The sequence below is a fragment of the Xiphophorus maculatus genome, chromosome 7 (assembly GCF_002775205.1).
Source record: "Xiphophorus maculatus strain JP 163 A chromosome 7, X_maculatus-5.0-male, whole genome shotgun sequence".
NCBI classification, from domain to species: Eukaryota; Metazoa; Chordata; class Actinopteri; order Cyprinodontiformes; family Poeciliidae; genus Xiphophorus; species Xiphophorus maculatus.
The window spans coordinates 27723700-27741399 of NC_036449.1; the positions used below are offsets into that span (position 1 = coordinate 27723700).

The 17700-nt window shown below is 36.7% G+C and overlaps 1 protein-coding gene across 2 annotated transcripts; it reads right to left on the reverse strand.

Moving 5' to 3' along the window:
• Positions 1-2928: 2928 nt before the first annotated feature.
• On the reverse strand, positions 2929-17056 carry LOC111609198 (interleukin-20 receptor subunit beta-like). Of its 2 annotated transcripts, XM_023336235.1 has the most exons (8): positions 16633-17056; positions 13728-13851; positions 11741-11919; positions 10724-10872; positions 8021-8180; positions 6816-6931; positions 4270-4423; positions 2929-4179 (listed from the first exon to the last, which is right to left on the reverse strand). In XM_023336235.1, exons 1-8 carry the CDS (start codon positions 16679-16681, stop codon positions 3809-3811), a joined length of 1302 nt encoding a protein of 433 aa, XP_023192003.1. In that variant the 5' UTR covers positions 16682-17056; the 3' UTR covers positions 2929-3808. The 2 variants fall into 2 exon arrangements, with proteins under 2 accessions (XP_023192003.1, XP_023192002.1); XM_023336234.1 differs by having other exon boundaries at positions 2929-4423.
• Positions 17057-17700: the final 644 nt, after the last annotated feature.

Below are 17700 nucleotides of genomic sequence, written 5' to 3' on the forward strand. Positions count from 1 at the left end.
AATATAGATTTTTTTTAAAGTACCAGATAAATAGTTTCTTTTCACTTTAACAAAACATTTTCCCTATACCTTAAATAATCCACCAATGGAATAAGATATTTTTACTTGTGCCGCATTAGAAGCACATCTAGTTCCAGCGGCAGATTATAAGTGGAACTTTTTCACCAATATTAAGGAATTATGGAAAGTTCTTAAGATTAGGTGTATTAAGATATTTGCACTAGAAACTAAACCAAAAATACTTTGTAAGATTTTGTGTTTTTGCAGTGTAAGCACCCAAAAACACAATATAAACGCACCGTTTGGATAAATAAATCCAGGAAAACAAGTTCCTGCAAAAAGGATGAACAATCCTTTAAACTTTTGAAATTTGTCACATCAAATCCCCAAATCAGATTTTCTGAATTTCATCTCTGATTTTTCATGTTTTTTTGGAAAATACCTCAAATACTCGAATACCTCCAAAAATAGACAAAATTACACAACATGCTGAATTTAAAATGAAAAATAAGACTTAAGTTTAAAAAACAGTTTTTTTGTACAATTTATTTTCAATTTTCACATCATCAGTGCAAAATACAAAAAATATAAAAGATGCAACAGACAGAGCGGTCCAGACGGAGCGTTCCATACAGAGCGGTCCCATTTCACAGGAAAATCGATTATGGCCGAACAAGGTGAGGTGATGAGGAGAATTTGATCGAACAGTCAGGATAATAACATGAACATTATTGAACATTTAAACAAAACAACTAAGAAATATGGCAACATTTCACCAAAACATCCAGACTGCAGTATCTGCAGGAATCTGATACACATTTGGAAAGAGTTAACCACCCGGGTTAATATCAACCCTTGTCGGAGCAAAAACAAGACTTAGGAGTTCCTGATTGTGCTTTTTTAACCAACTTAAAACATAAAATCAAATTATACAGTACAAATTACAAGAATTTCCCCCAAGTTAAGTATCAAAACCTTCCTAAACTGTGTCTTATTACTGTTAATGAACTAAAAATAGGTCAATCTAACTGAGGCGTTTACAGACCAAAAATGGCTTTAAAGAACAAAATGAGAGAAAAGATCAGTGCATCTTCATCTAAATCAGCTGACGGCTCTCAGTGACCAGCACCTGCACAGCTGTTGGTTCATGATTCACCTTTAAAAGTCCAATTGGAAAAAAAAAGACAAACGGATGCAACGATAAAATACTGTAACTAGTGAAAACCACTGCAAAAACAAAATCTTTTTGGTCTAGTTTAGTGGAAATATTTTAGCACACTTGAAAATAAGACAAAACTAACAAAAGTAACGTTTCAGCAAGATATAAGAACTTGTTTTAGGCAAATAATTCCTTAATATTAACATTCCCACATAAACCTGGGAAAAATGTTATGTAATTGAAATAATTTACCAGCGAAACTAGTAATTTTTCATCAATATTAAGGAATTATTCACTTAAGCTCCTATATTTTGCTGTAAAGTTACTTATACGTTTTGTCTTATTTCAAGTACACTAGACCAAAAATACTTTTGTGTTTTTGCAGTGCAGGAACAAAACATAACAAAATGTTTTTATTTCACAGCTGAACTTTAAAATAATACCCAGAAAACTAATAATTGGTCCTTTTGCATCATGTAAATGTTAAAAGAAATGCCAGAATCGAATCTGAAACAGATTCACCTGCCAGGTGTGAACGAGAAACCGGGAGGTTAAAGTTAGAAATGAGGCGATAATGAGCCGCCGGATGAACGGAAAACTAACCAAACGTTCTGGAGTTCCACTTGGGTTGCTAGGCAACGGGCTGGCGTTGCTAGGTAATGGGCTGGCGTTGCTAGGTAACGGGCAGTGCCTGCTGATTTGTAACAACATTTGGGAGGTTTTTGAAATGGATCACTTATTGCCAAAAACACTTATGAATGTTTTTTGTTAAGTTATTTGGCTGTTTTTAGAAGCAGCAGAAAATAAATGCAAATATAAAAATGTGCAAAAATATTAATTATTCCTATTAAGTTTTGTCTAAATCTAGGCTGTCAGTCACTGGTCACAAGTTTTCCACCATACTGTCCAAAAGTTTGAACTCTCTAAATCAGTGGTCCCCAACCTTTTGGGAGAGGGGGGGGGGGCAGTACAGTGAACCTTTTCTTTTTTTTTAAAATTATTATACAATGAAATATTCCATGATACATTGAAACCAAAGAAAAAAACCTTTTTACAGGCCCAAACATTTGTTTAACAAATAAAAAGTACTGTGTAAACTTTTTTTTTTTTTTTTTTTTACAAATAACTACTGTACTGTAAAATAATAATTTTAATATGAACTGAAGGCGGATTCCCAAATTGCGGAGATCAGCGCTGCCCCACCGTGACCCGAGTTATTGGATTAGAACGGGAGAAAATAAAAAATGATTATGAAAAAACAAAAAAACAAAACAAAGAACAGTAGGACAAATAGTGACTCCCGTGTATTTCACTGCTCTTCTGACTGAGCCGCTGCATCCTGACTCCGCTCTGTAGCGGGTTTTTTTTTCATATCTTCTAAAACTCGCGGTGCAGGTGTGTTTTATCGAGAGAAGAACATAGTTAAAGGTAGATGTTGTCGTTCTTTTTTCTTCTGGGCAAAAAGATTCTTATAAACCGACATGCCACCATCGATTATGTTAAATATGGCAAGCTGTTTTACGTACGTGTACATATTAAAACGCAACGTTGTTGACACACAGGTAGAGAAGAAGCGGAGAGACTGTTTAGCCAATCAAAATGCAGAACACAAAGCACGACGCAAATCCGTGAAGCAGCGAGACCGTGAAAGGTGAACCGCGAAATAGCGACGGTTCACAGTACTCCGATGTTGTTTTGTTGCTCATTCTGCTGCAAGTTGGCGTAACCGGTAAAATCCGGTTTAGGATTTTCAAAATAAAAGATCCGGAAGTAGTTCATTATTTCTTGCGCGGCCCGGTACCAATTGGTCCGCGGACCGGTCCGGTGGTTGGGGACCACTGCTCTAAAGGACAGGACAGAGAGCGTCAGTTGGACTCTACTAGAATGTGTTCAGAACCTCCAAGGTCAGTTTGATGTGGTTCTGCGGGCTTCATCGAACCAAATTCTACAGGAGCGGTTCGCAACTGGAATGGAAACCAGTACATCCATCGGCGTTTATTGTATCGTTTATCATTTATCGTGATAAATTTCTTATGGCAAGAATCTTGATATATTGTCGTGATAAATTCCAATTAATGTTTAAAACTATCAGGATTGCTACAGAATCAATAAATGTGAAAATATGATCAAAAGCATTTATGATTTGCAGCCTAATTATATAAATAATATTTTTTTAATATTTCTCTCAGCTGGCCTGGTTATGAAAATAGCATCTTAAGCCCACCCCTGGTTCTGAAGTTTGTGGGCTGAACAGACTCCAGCCGCTAACCGGGGCTAGAAAGCGGTTTGAACCGTTACCATGGAGACTCGGAGCAGCACACATGTACATGCTCCAAGCGACTCGTCGCCCTGAGGGAAAACATCGGCTGCGTTCAGGTTCATCAAGGAGAGGCTCGTTAGGCGCCCACCGCACGGTGCGTTTATGTTTCTATTCGTTTAGCTTCGTTAATCTAAAAAAAATAAAAAAATTGAGGAGGTTGAAGGTCTTACACTAAATGATCTGAAGTGCCAACATGCAGCAACTGACACAAGAAGATCCAATTTGATAACAAATCTGTCTGTAGATTTGTTTTAAAGAAGGCGGAGTGGAAAGGTATTCCTGACCAGAACCGGGTCAGTCCAGCTGATCCAGACAGGATCGGAGACGCGTCACGTCGCCTGTCTGCACATGTAGTCGCAGTCATCGTAAGCTTCATCTTCATCAGTACAGCATGACGCCGCGGCATCATCAGCAGGCTGAGGAGGATGAACCAGAGGAGCTGCCAGAGCGCTCAACTCATCTGGAACATCTGGGCAGCCTTCCTCCTCCTCCTCCTCTTCCTCCTGCTTCTCCGGCCAGCCGAACGTCAAAGTGAGGAGGTTCACTTCCTGTCCAACGTTCACCGCCGCCTCCTTCTCCTCAGTTCTCCTTTTTTCTAAACTATTAGGTTTCTGTTCACCTCCAGGCCGATGTTCTATAACAACTAGAACCTCGTGCTGCGAGTCTGGGGTCCGGTTGGGTGGAGGTTTCGGTTTGCAAACTGAAGATAAGGATGATGAAGATGATGAGGTGGAGGAGAGCGGGTTGGCGCCCCGATGCAGAGCGTAATTTGCTCCAGAGGAGCTCATACCGGAGTTTTCTGTGCAGCCCTCCTCGTCTGATTCCTCTGAACTGCTGGATGTCCTCTTGCCTGCAGGGGGCGCCATCGACCTGACGTTCAGCAGAGACGACGGGGCGTCTCCACAGGACGAAACTTTCACTTCTTCTAAGTGAGAAATGGAGGTCTGGTGGAGAGACAGGAAAAGTGGGTTTAGATTTACTACATCTGGAGATTAAAAACACTTTTTCAGAAAACTTTAAAATATTTTCCTGAACGCATCAGGAATATAATGTAGTAAAGATAGTGAAATCCTTTATTGTACACCATGTTCCAAATTATTATGCAAATTGGATTTAAGTGTCATAAAGATTAAATTTTTGTTGTGCTATTGTGTGTCAGGGCTCTTTGAATCACTACAATTAATTTCAGAAAGCTGGTTGATTAGTTTGTCTGGTGAGCTCAATTAAAGGAAATCTACTTAAGAAGGATGTTCCAGATTATTAAGCAGGCCACAGGTTTCAAGCCATATGGGAAAGAGAAAGGATCTCTGCTGACGAAAATCATCAGCAAATATTCCACTGATTTCTGTCAGGGCTATGAATAATTTTGAGCTTGACAGTAAAACTGCTCCGCCTGGTCTGCAGCTCATTAAGTTAGACTGTTCAGCTTCCTTAAGCCAATAAATGCACAACAGCATGTTAGTGTGCTGGTTAATGCTAGCATAGCTAGCTACAAGCAGCATGTCTGTAAAGCAGCAGACTGCAGGCTAGCCACTAGATAACACTGATTACTTATCCAGCTGAGGATAGAGTAGATTAGCTAGAGAGACAAAGAAACAGAAGATTACTTAGAAAGACATAGAAAAAGACACAGAATATTAGATACAGATAGATAGGAAACTTATACTGTATGAAGTGGCCGTTTGCAAAAATGCCACAAATACAATTATCCATGTCAGGATGTTCTATTATGTTAGAAGGAAAATTAATAAATGTTGCTTTCTGTGTTAAATGTAGGGGATTAGAATAACAGCATTATGTATTTTTTCCATAAGATTATTTATGCAAAGTTATGCCAGTTGCATGTAAGTTTCGCAGGGGGGAAATAACACATGCAAAACTACCATGAAACATTCACCGGAAACCATATGGTCTCTGCAGATGGGTGTTTTTTTTTCTGTCTCGGTGTTGCAGACCACAGATAAAAAAACAAACCAAAAAAGAAAAAACAAACAACCAAGGCCAAGTCTCCAATCAGAGTGCTGACATGGTAGCTGAGGTTCCTTCCTATTACCACAAATGTTCAGTCTTTCAAACAGTTTGAAAAGTTTCTAATGTAGCAGGGAGTGTTTGACAGGTTACTGCTCTTTACAATTTAATGGCTGCATTATCTGATCCTCAGGTTTTAAATTATACATCTTTGCACAGCAGACTTTTATGTGGGTTTGGATGTTGAGATAGAAAGGCGCCCGCAATGGTTATAGACAACAACCTGTGGCGTTTAAACTGTAAAGCGCAACATTAAAAACATTCGGCACATTGGAGAGGTGAGGCGCCCTGAAACCCATTTCTGTTACCTTCATGTAAGGACAAAGCGAGAGGTTTGCTTTGAGTGTTCTTCCTCGAAGTCAGCTTCCTGTCAGAAACCACGCCGCTGTTTTTATTTCTTCTCAGAAACGTTTGAAGCAGTTTTCTCAGAAATTTCTCGATGTACTAGCCTCATGCCGTTAATCCAAACTGAGGCTTCATCTTCAACGGACAAATTCATTCATCGCAAAGTCTGAATATTACATTAGATCGCAAAAAAAATAAGTGCTAGGTTTTCTGAAAAGTATGTTTGTTGGCTGTGGAACCCAGTGGACCGAAACCAGCAGAACCAGACATGCTGACCCAAACTGTCCAGAGTCTGGGGCCTCTATTTTAAAATAAAATTCAAACTTTTCCTTCACCTGAAAAGTTGACTTTTAGCCTCACCAACTCAAATTTAAGATTTTTTTAAGACCATTATGAACAGAATTTAAGACTTTTATCAAGACAGAAATGTTCACAGGAAAATCACAAATTAATCATATGTGTTGGCAACTGGCCAAGATGAACGTTATCCAGTCAACAGACAATAAATTTAAACTTAGGCATGATGGACATAAAAAAGCTAACTAGCTAGCAAAGGTATATTAGCAGCTAGTTAGCAGTAGCCGCAGCAGGAGCCGCCTTGAGTCTGCGTGCAAGTCAAAAGTTTGCACAAAAAAAAACAACCCCAGAATATACCAGATTAAATAATCCTACCACAACAAAACTTAAGACCTGTGATGTATTTAAGGCCAACTTTTTCTTCTACGAATCTATGACATTTTATTGCTTTAATTTTAGATACGTGAATTTAAGACTCTTTAAGACTTTGATTTTTGTAGATGCATGAATTGAAGACATTTTAAAGTATTGATTTTTATACATGAACATAAGAGTTTTACTTTCTGAAATAAGGGACAGAAAATCCACAATATTCTAATTTTTTTCACCATATTTCCACGTTCTAAAGTCGTTTTCCGTTTTACCGGCCGGCTGCGTTTCACTCACCAGAACCGAAGGCATTGGACTCAGTTTCAGACAGATGAAACCGGTCCAGAACAGCAGAGCAAGGACAGCGAAGCCGACCATCACCAATATAATCAGCACTGCAGAAATGGCTGCGTCTGCAATGAGGACACATTATTTTAACGGATTAATCCAGAGAAAACACCTTCATCATGGCAGAAACTGACTGGACCTTTTTTACTTTCAAACACAGGATTTATTTCCTCAATACACTTTTTTATTTTTTATTTTTAGTTTTCCATCAGGGCTTGTACACTTTTCTCTTAGTAAAATCAAACATTTTTCAAATTTTTCTAGAACCACACTTGACATTAAAAACAATCCATCACCAAAATAAAAAGGCAGATGTTGATTTACCATTATATGGCATAATTTATTACTATTATTAATAATATCTTATACAATCTACAGCAGGGACAAGGAAAGAAAGATTTTATGTTTTGAAATGTCTCACACATGACCTAACCACCTGACTGGTCTGAAAATACACCACTAATTTAACAAAAATATAAACATATAAAACTACCTTTATTACGACTATAAAGTTCATTAAGTCATTCATACACATTCAACACATTCATAATGTTGAAACAATCCAACAAATGAGCCTCTGTCCCTCAAATTAAATACCTAAATACAATATACAAAGACAGTAAAATCTCTAAAAAAAACACTCCTGCTTAGTTTTCTGGCATTTAGCAAATACAAATAATTTTACCAATTCTAACTAACCTAAAAAAATTAAAAAAAAGATACACTTTGATTTCACTTCACAGTGAGGAAAAATAAAAGTGTTTTTATACATCTGAACACAGATCTAAGCTTCTGGTTTCAACTGTAAATAATGGTTTATTTTGTGTAATTTTTCTATTTCTATTTAAATTTCACACTTTTTCCTCTTTTTTTCTTGTTTAAACACTAATGGGGTCTGTAGATTAGGATCCCAATATTAGTAAAAAGAGCAACACTTAATTTCTTCGGACTTCAGAAGAAAAATTTACGAAAAATTCAATAAAATTGATAAAAAATATTTAGTTTTTCCACACAAGCCTCATATTGATTTTGTTCCTCGGGGATTTTAGCAGCTCAATAAAAACATTAAATAACTTGTCTGTCCAATAAAAACAGGTGAACTGGCTAAATACAGACTGAAGCATTTAGAAAACAACAGAAAAAAATGTTTCCACCTGAAGAAAAGAGTCCGGGGACGGAAATGCATTCAGGCTGGCTGAAGTTGGACCACAGTTTATACAGGTCGTAGTTGAACCGGATCGAGACGCAGTATGATCTGCCCGGAACCAGATCCGTCACATTTTCCCTGCTTGCCAGAGAACGAATGCCCAGGATCTGACATGAAGAGGAGAAGAACGGGGATGTTACACAGCCAAACAGACAAAACTGTGATTTTTAGTTAAAAACCACAACAAAAACATCAGTTTCAATGCCTTTATGTGTTTACAGCGTAAACATGAAATCTCAGATTCTGTTCATAACAGATCCTATTTCCAATTTTAATGCAATTCTTTAAAAAAAAATAAATTACAAAAAGTATTTCCCGGAAAGTGGCTTTTTTTTGTTTCAATCATCTCTTCTGTGAGTTGTAAATTATCAGGGCCAAAGCACGAGAATTTTTGTTTAACAAGAAATATTATGTTAGCAGAATAAAGATGCAGTTTTATCAGAAGAATGTCTTAAATTACTAAATAAAGAAGTTTTGATGAGAAAAAAGCTAGGATAGCTCAGTTTTCGAGTCCTTCCCATATCGGCTCAACAGGGCCAAAAGGCCGGAGTCCACCCTGACGACTCTGATGGCTCAAATTAGCATCCCTTCTTCAATTGTAAATGTGGTCGTTGACCGTCAGGCCAGAAGGTAGGAGTGTGAATAGTCCATGTTGGGGGTGGGTATCTATGATACCAGCAGGAGATCAGGTCTCCTGTAGGTAGTGCTCTTCAGTTCAGTTTTGAAGCATACATGAAGTGTTTTTGGAGAGATGTGACCTTTTGCAGCTGATCCATGATGTTGTGCTGCATTATCCAGGTCATTTTGCCAAATGTACATAGAGTTTGCAAAACATACAATCTGTTTCAAAAAATATGCAAAGGTTTTTCTAAAAGAAATTAGTAATGTTTCTCTTTGAAATAAAGCTAAGAGGGTTTAAAATAACAGTTTAGAAATAAACTAACCAAATTAATTGTGTTGATCCACCTCAAAAAAATCATGCAAAAAGTGTAAGCAAAAGAAATCTGGGAGACTTTGCACATGCAAATTTGCATGCAGCCTTTTGTGCTGTGGAGGATAAATAGGTGACTGCTTCACCTATTTAGTTCACAAGAACTAATGGCATTTATTTCAGTCATAATCTTGCGGGGGGTGACCAAGGTCAGTCCTGCACTTTATATTTTATATTTAGATTTATATTCATATTTTATACTGTTGAAAATGACAACAAAGTCAGTCGAAGTCGAAGTCTAAGGAACAATTGTGCAACTGTGAGATGCGTTGAGGCCATTACCAGGGTACTGATAAGGTAATGGCCCTATTTACTGAACAAAAGCACCTGCTAGATAAAATCCTTCAGGCCAGTTGGACTATCGAAGCCGAAATAAGTATACGTCAAAGTGGACTAACTCAAGCTATTCTAGTGTCGTGACAACCAGGTGGTTCTTTCTTTGACATAAACTCAGTAGAGTCTCGCTGCTGATCTGGTTTCAACTGTAAATAGCATCAGCATCATTTGATGCTGATGTGTTGAAAGATGAAATTTGTAAAACTGATGCCAAAGTATAACTTCACAAGATTCTCAAGATTCTTCATTTAAAGTTTTTATAAAAGTCCAAATAAATAAAAGCTGTAAAACAAGATGGTGGTCTTGGTGTTGCTGACAACCAAGGCACATCAAAATGTCTATTCACAAACACACTTTTTAAAAATAATTTTTTATTTAAGCCAGGTAACCAAAAAAACAAAACAAAACTAGGCCACTTGAAAGTTTTTGGTAAAACATATTTACAGAAATTTTTTTTTAAATCTTAAATGCAAACTTTTTGCATTTTTGTACAGTTTTGGCTTAATTTACACCTTTGAGGATGTTTTAGGTGAATTGCCTATTTTCCAATCAGTTTACTCCAGTTAGCAATTAATTGATTACTAAATTAGTTACCGATTATTCCAATAATCGATTAATCACTTCAGCCCTGCTTCAAACGTCAAATACAGTTATTACACATACTGTAGTGGAAACCATCATGGCATCAACAGATGCTAACCTCCAAGGTCTTCCTGAAGATAAAACCACAACATACTTATATCAAGGTAGAACATGTTTACAGAAAGTTTTTTAATCTTAAATATAAAGCTTATCTACATTTTGTAGAGTTTTGGCTTAATTACTGCTCTGCTTTTAGCAAATGGCATATTTTTGAATCTATTTGCTCCAGTTAACGATTAATCGATTACTAATTTAGTTGGTGATTATTTCAACCATCGATTAATCACGATTAATCGTTTTGCAGCAGGTTATAATAGCATGATGAGACTAAAGTCATTGTTAAAATTCAATACTTTTAATACAAGTTAAGGTTTCGATATCTTACCAATAATCTTCATTTGCAGTGGAGGTTCGAATGATTTTATCTCTAAACTTGAAAACAATTCCTGTATTTATATTATTTATAGGAAGAGAAACATCTCATCTCCTGACATCCTGAATAAATCCCGTGGTAACCTCTTGCTGCTGCAGGCTTTTTAAACCACATCACATGAAGATATTTGTGATTCATGCTCAGCAAGTCGTATAAAAGTTTAACTCCTTTAGGTTCTGATGATGCTAACAGGAAGCTAACATGAAGCACCCAGGCTGCTGAAATCGGCTCCATTTATAAATCAGTACCTTGGGTTCGTCGGTGTTGCTGCTCTTGATCTGAAGCTGGTATTCGATTCTGTCGTAGATCTCCTGGAAGCGCGAGTATGGAGGCAGGAAGTGCAGGCAGAGTTTGGTGTTGCAGGATGTGACGTTCAGCCTGGGCAGCGGCAGGTGGGCTGGCAGGGCAGAGACACAATCACATGATTTACGAACCATAACGCAAAGCTCAGTCATCAGACGAGTGCAAACATGTCGTAAATTATAAAAGTTTCCCTGAGGCAATCGTTAAAATAAGTGAACGTGAACCATTTAAAGGAGTGGCATCGCTCCTCAGATTCTTTTCATTTGATATGCAAAACAACAAACCTGAGATCAGAATTTAAAAGCAAACTAACCAACCAAATATGAGGAAACAAAATCTAAAGGAAAAACTCCATGTGATTCTGTTTTTATGTACTGTTCTTCTTGTTCTTCTTAAATTTGTAACTTAATATGTTCATTCTGATTAAAAAAATGGGCTTTGTTCATCATTATTATTACTTATTTTTGGAAGAAGCTTGGGTAAGACTTTTTTTGTAGTCATCAAGTGTCATTTGGTAAATAATGACACTTTTAATGCACAGTTGACTCTTTTACTTGAGTTTTAATGTAGGTTTTAATGTAACTTTGCATAAAAATGCAATTATTTACCAAATAATGCTAAATAATGCTCTTTTAATGTAACTTTGCATTAAAAGTGTCAGACATTATGAAGACTTCTTCATGTTCTTGACAGGTGCCATGTCGAGTATATGACAGAGTACCACTTCAAATAAAGTATTACTGAAACTTGTTTACATTATTGTACCTTAAGGGACTACAGATGAAAACTAGCCCCTATGGCTAACTCTGTCATATTACGCAATGCACATTTCCCCTTTTGAAATAAAACAACATGAAATAACCAGTTTAATAAAAATAATAAAAAACAAAGTGATTCAGACAAAGAAGCCTCTTCAATACCAAAGCTATGCTAGCCCTGGTCCAAACATGGAGATGACTCACCCAGTGGTTTATATTCTTCAAGTTCGGCTGGGTTGGATGTGCGGTTCCCCAGGTTAGCCATCACCTTGATCTTAAAGCTATCCAGTAGGTTCCCAAATGTTTCAGTCAGGTTGCAGGTCAGTGGACTCTGAACGCGTTGGCAGCTGGATACCGGGAACCACTTATATGTTTGTGTATCGCTGGAGAGAAAACCAAGCAGAAAACCAGAGGTTGAAATAATTTTTAATGTCTACGTTCAACCATGAGTCTCAAATTCAAAAACAAACAAACAAAAACCAATCTAGGGGTATATAAACTGAGCTTTCCCCACCTAAGCTTTCCCTGCCCCCCTTTAACTAAAGGAGCAGTTTTTTAAAGCAAGCCTATAGTGGAAAATTCAAATTTTGGATGTTTTTTGTACCATACTTCCATTTGGGTCTCAACTACTTCTAAAAACAACCAAAACCCTTAAAAACATCACCCAGGTGTTTTTTGGGAAATAATTTACTATTTTTTGGTGTGTGGAAAATAATCCGTTTGAAAAAGTCAGAACTGACTGGAACTGCGCCGTCACCTAGCAACCCCAGCAGAGTTCCATCCGTCAGCTAGCAACCCCAGGAGAGTTCATCGGTTACCTAGCAACCCCAGCAGAGTTCCATCGGTTACCTAGAAACCTCAGCAGAGTTCCATCGGTTACCTAGAAACCCCAGCAGAGCTCCAGCATGTTTGGTCAGCAGATTTTACTGCTGTACAATGGCTGCTGAAAAAGACAAGTGTTTTGCTGTCAACTTATCATCCAGAAACCACTTGCAGCATTCTTGTTAGTTGTGCAGGAGGTTCCACTTCTGCTTTTCAAATATGTACAATTGTATAATTGCACATCTAATTTAGTTACCCTCTGGGATCAATAGAGTATTTTTTAATTTAAATTGAATCTGATTGTAGCCATTTTCCTGAGTGTGGCCGGCACACACTCAGGAAAGTGAGTCCTGTCAAATAAAGTCCTGTCACTTTATTTGGATTTAAAGTGACAGGACGCCCTGAACCAGCTCATTCTGAAAACAGAACTTAGCAAACTAAAATCTTATTATCCAAAAATGATTTTAGCCCAACTCAATAATAAAATTTAGCTGGATGATAAATTGTCCCAGAAGTTATTGAGATAAACAATAATACTGATGTTTTGAGACAATTTTCAAGTAATATAACGATAATGGCATAAGACAAGTAAGTTCACCCTCTCAAAGATTGATAGATTTTAATTTATAACAAACATTTAAGTCTGGAACTGGAATACTTTTCAAATATATAAAATAAATAAACAAAACAACAAATAAAATGGAACCTGTAGTCTCAGTAAACAAAATGATCCTTTAAAAAAATGGGCTTGTTCAGACTGAAGACTTTTGTCATCCAGTTTTGGTAGAAATAGAGAAATATATAATCATGCAAATGGAAATTATCCAGCTCATTTTAATTAATCATGCCATTAATTGATTTATTGCAACAAGCTTACTCAGCTGTATTAATAAGTTTGTAGTGGTGTTGTTTCCCCAAATATAACCATAAAGTGAAATTTTAGTAACTACACACACATTTCCTCATTTAGATTTGTCATAACAATTGTTAATGGAAAGTTCAATTAAATTCAACATTCAGACAGGATTTCAACAAACTGGTTTTGATTATATCTTTAAATCCAGTAAAGTAGGTGATTAATTACTACATAAATAAACTGTGTGACTGTAGATGAAACAGCTGATAAAGTGATCTGGTCCCAGTAGCTTTAATTGACATCTGATGTTATCCTGATTCCTGGGTAGCGTCTGCTAGCGGCAGGTTTGTTTAGGAAACATTTCCTGAAGTGAAACTCCTCATGAATCTCCGGTTTTCTCTCTGGGTGTGAGTCTCTCAACACAAGCACTGACTCATCTGCACCGTTTCTCCCGTTGAAACCACAGCAGCCTGCAGCGTTTTCCATTCAAACACGCCACCAGGTGAGACCCACCTGAAGGTATAAACGCTGAAAGACGTCCCATTGGGGGTTCCTGCTCCGAGTTCCCATCTCAGCATGTAATCCGCCTGATCCAAGGTCACTTTGACGTTTAGTGGTTCTGGGAGCGAACTCACAGCTGCAACAGAAAAACAACCAGAACGGTGAGCAGAAGGGGACAAGATGCAAGTTTTAATGGCAAATTTATTTCAATTATGGGGGAAAAATAAGGTGAATTCTTTACAGGTCATCTGCTATAGTTCAGTTTTGGTTTGTACACTTTTCCAACAGTAAAATTCAAGAACTTTTCCAAGTTTTCATACTTTTCCAGCTAAAAACAATCCAAAAATAACTAAAAAAAGACTTTCAATTCACTAATATATAATTTATTACTGTTACTAATAATGTTTTGTTTCTAGTATTTTACTTTATAGCAGAGACAAGATAAACTAAAACAAAATCTTATGTTTTGAAAAGTATCTCTCACTCAACCTATATACACAGAACCAAAAAATTTAAAATGATTTTAAAAAATAAAACTAAAACCAAAAATGACTAAAAATAAATAAGTATAAAACTTAAAAATCATTAAAAATAATAAAAATAGAAAGATAAAAATTTTAAATAAAGAAATGATGATATAAATAGAAATAATTGTATCCAATTAATTGTCAAAAATAACTAAATTAATCATTTGTAGTAACCGTAATAACAATGCAAGAAGAACTATTTATTGCTTTTTTTTTTTAGGAAACTGCATGGCTACATGACTGTGTGTCACAGCATTAAAAGCCCCACATAAACAAATGTAAAAAAATAATAGTAAGCAGAAAACTCTTTCTTTTGCTCTGTGTTAATGAATCATGGCATTTTGCCTGACTCATTTTTATCTGTTATATTAATGCCTAATATAAAGGATAAAGCAAACAACAGGGATAATTACCGGCTCACAGCTTTAGCCAGTGTCCTATCCAAGGTTCTGGAGAGAATTATATTAAGTAAGATAGAACATTTTCTCCTTACTTCGGATAGCCAGTTTGGTTTTAAATCACAGCATGGCACAGATATGCGTCTTCGCGTTGAAAGAGATTTTAGATTTGTATAATAGGAACAACTCTACAATTTTTATGTGTTTTATTGATGCATTGAAGGTTTTTGATCCGGTTAATCATAAAAAGTTATTTTATAAGCTACACAACAGAGGTTCCCAGATCTATTGTTAGAATTTTGCCCGTTTGGTACATGCATCAGTTAATGTACATAAGACAGGATAACTGTGTTAAAATAAAGGAATGGGGTTAGACGGGGAAGTATTTTGTCTTCTCTTCTTTGTAGTGTATATATGGATGATTTATCAAAGTGGCTGCAACACTGTGGGGCAGGATGTGTTGTTGGTGGGACCATAATTAACCATCTCATGTATGCTGATGATTTAGTTTTAGTTCTTGTACTGCTGGTCTTCAGCAATTACTGAGGACCTGCTCACAATATGGTCAGGAGGATGACATTATGTACAAAGCATTGAAAAGTAACATTATGATTCTAAGAACTAAGGAGCATCAGAAGTTGGTACTTCCTGACTTCTCCTTATCTGGTGTGTTGTTCTTAAAGTGTGTGTTGGTGTCAAATACCTGGGACATTATATAACAGAGGATCTGACTGACAGTCATTTACAGACGATGTTGTTTAAGGTATGCACAAGCTAACATGCTGCTACGCAAGTTCGGGATGTGTTCTGTCTCAGTGAAAGTAGCTCTCTTTAAAGCATTCTGCACTCCTCTGTATACTGCTCACTTATGGAGACAGTATAAACAAAGCAGTTTACAGAAACTGAAAGTGGCATATAATGACGGCATGAGGATGCCGAGATGGACGAGTGCTAGTCAGGTATTTGTTGGTGTTGGTGTCTCCACTTTTCATGCTGTCTTACGAAAACTTATGTACAGGTTTATATGGCGGTTACATGTTTCTACAAACATCATCATCCAGATACTAACAGATATTTCACAAAGCTCAGTCAGGTTAAAGTCCAGAATGTGCAATCACTGACGGTGTATGTGATTATTATCTATTTATGTGATTGTTTCTTTTTTTAAGTTTCTTAAATTATCTTTCTATGGACCTATTTGTGTCTTTAATAAAGCTGATGATGATTATGATGAGTAAAACTAATCAGGTCATTAACTGGAATTTATCATGACGACAATAAATCAAAATTATAATCATGATGAGAAATTGATTACAATAAATGATACAATAAATATCCACTGTTAGCTTGAAAACAAATACATGTCACAGTTTCTAATTATTTGCAAGTTTCCCTGCTCTGTTTATAGTAATCTGTCACATAAAAACCCAATAAAAACCTTGAACTTTGAAATGTAAGAAATCATGAAAAAGTAAAATGCACTTGAGCTCAAATCGTGTCAGCTGCCACTGCTGCTGGAAGCTGACACAGATTCAGCGGCAGATTGAATATTAAATATGGATATAAATAAGGTTACTTCAAACAAATCAATAAAAACAATAAGAATACATCTAAATATGTCCATACAGCTGCCACAGATTCGGTGACAAATGCCACCAAATTAGTGACTGTTTGTGTGTATGCACTTATGTATTTGTATTCATTTATTTAGTCGATTTGTTCTAAATAAACGTATTTGTATTGATATTCAATATGCCACAGAAGCTGTGTCAGCTGCCAAAACTAAGCTGTGGCACCTGCCACCGGAAGTGCCAGTCTAGCTGCCACTGCCAGGATTTGTTCGTGGCGTCTCTGCGATTTGAGCATGTGTTGCAGTTCATGGGTCCACAATCCGCTCCGAACCCCATAATAAATAAATAAAACATAAACAACTCAGAGAATCATAATAATCCAGGTGTTTTGTGGTTTCTGGTTGGTAAACTTTGAACTCACCTGTCAGAGCCAGCGGCAGCCAGGTGAAAATCCACAGCAGTTCAGTCATAACGGGACCATCTCAGAACCGTTTTCTCCTGGACTCAGCTGCTTTCATGTTCCTGAACTCTTTACTTAACGCTTCTCTTAAAAAGTTAACAAAATAAACACAATTTCCCCCAACGAGTCCACTAAACGCCAAATATTTGGACGATACCCCACTAAACAGACGTCCACTCCCCGGAAACGTGTCGCTAGCTTAAACACGGACTAGCATCGCTCGGAACCAGTAAAACTCCAGAAACCGAACGGGATTTTACTCGGAAACTGGTTCGGAATGAAAAAACGAGGTTTCCCAGCGGCGGCCATTAGGACTTCAGGGAAATATTCCCACCACGGACAGAAGACAACCCATCCTGGGAACGGTAATATGTACTCCGGCTGCTGGTGCGTTCACTGACATGCGGTTACTTTTGAAACCTCTTTAGGAAGCGTTCATAAACTATCATACCTAGGTAGTTTATGAATATAAACTTGATAAACTATCTCGGTATGATTCTACAGTTATAATTACATATGCTACTGATGGTAATTCAAGCATTTACTTATTTTCGATTGCCTTTCTTTTTCCGGATGTAGATTTAACATCAAACGTCCGACTGACAGTAAATGCGACATAATACGAAGCGGGTGATAGGAAGTCATGTGACCTACCCAGCCTTTTACGCGAAGAGCTTCGCAATTTACTGTTTAAATCGTTTAATTTACAGTATTATCAAACTTTAACTCTGGCTAAAAGCTTAAAAAATGATCAGTAAACAAAAAACTTTAACTTTGACTGACCGTAAAGACTCTTGATCAACATACAAACATGGAAAATATGATGACTTCAGACTTGTTTTTTATTCATCAGTATACAAGTCCTCATTTCATAAAATAATTATTTTTTAAATAAGCAAATACAAAATACTGTAAGAGCAAAATAGCTATAATAAACTAACATAGCTCTATGAGGTTTTAAAAATATTATTAAGACAAAAACTACTACTAATATGATTAAATAACAAATTGAATAAATAAAAATGGAAT

Coding starts and splice junctions, on each gene's coding strand:
- LOC111609198 (XM_023336234.1), bottom strand. CDS start 16,681: ATGACTGAACTGCTGTGGATTTTCACCTGGCTGCCGCTGGCTCTGACA. Junction 13,852..16,632: donor GCTGCCGCTGGCTCTGACAG/GTGAGTTCAAAG, acceptor TTTCTGTTGCAG/CTGTGAGTTCGCTCCCAGAA. Junction 10,873..11,740: donor TGAAGAATATAAACCACTGG/GTGAGTCATCTC, acceptor CTGCCCTGCCAG/CCCACCTGCCGCTGCCCAGG.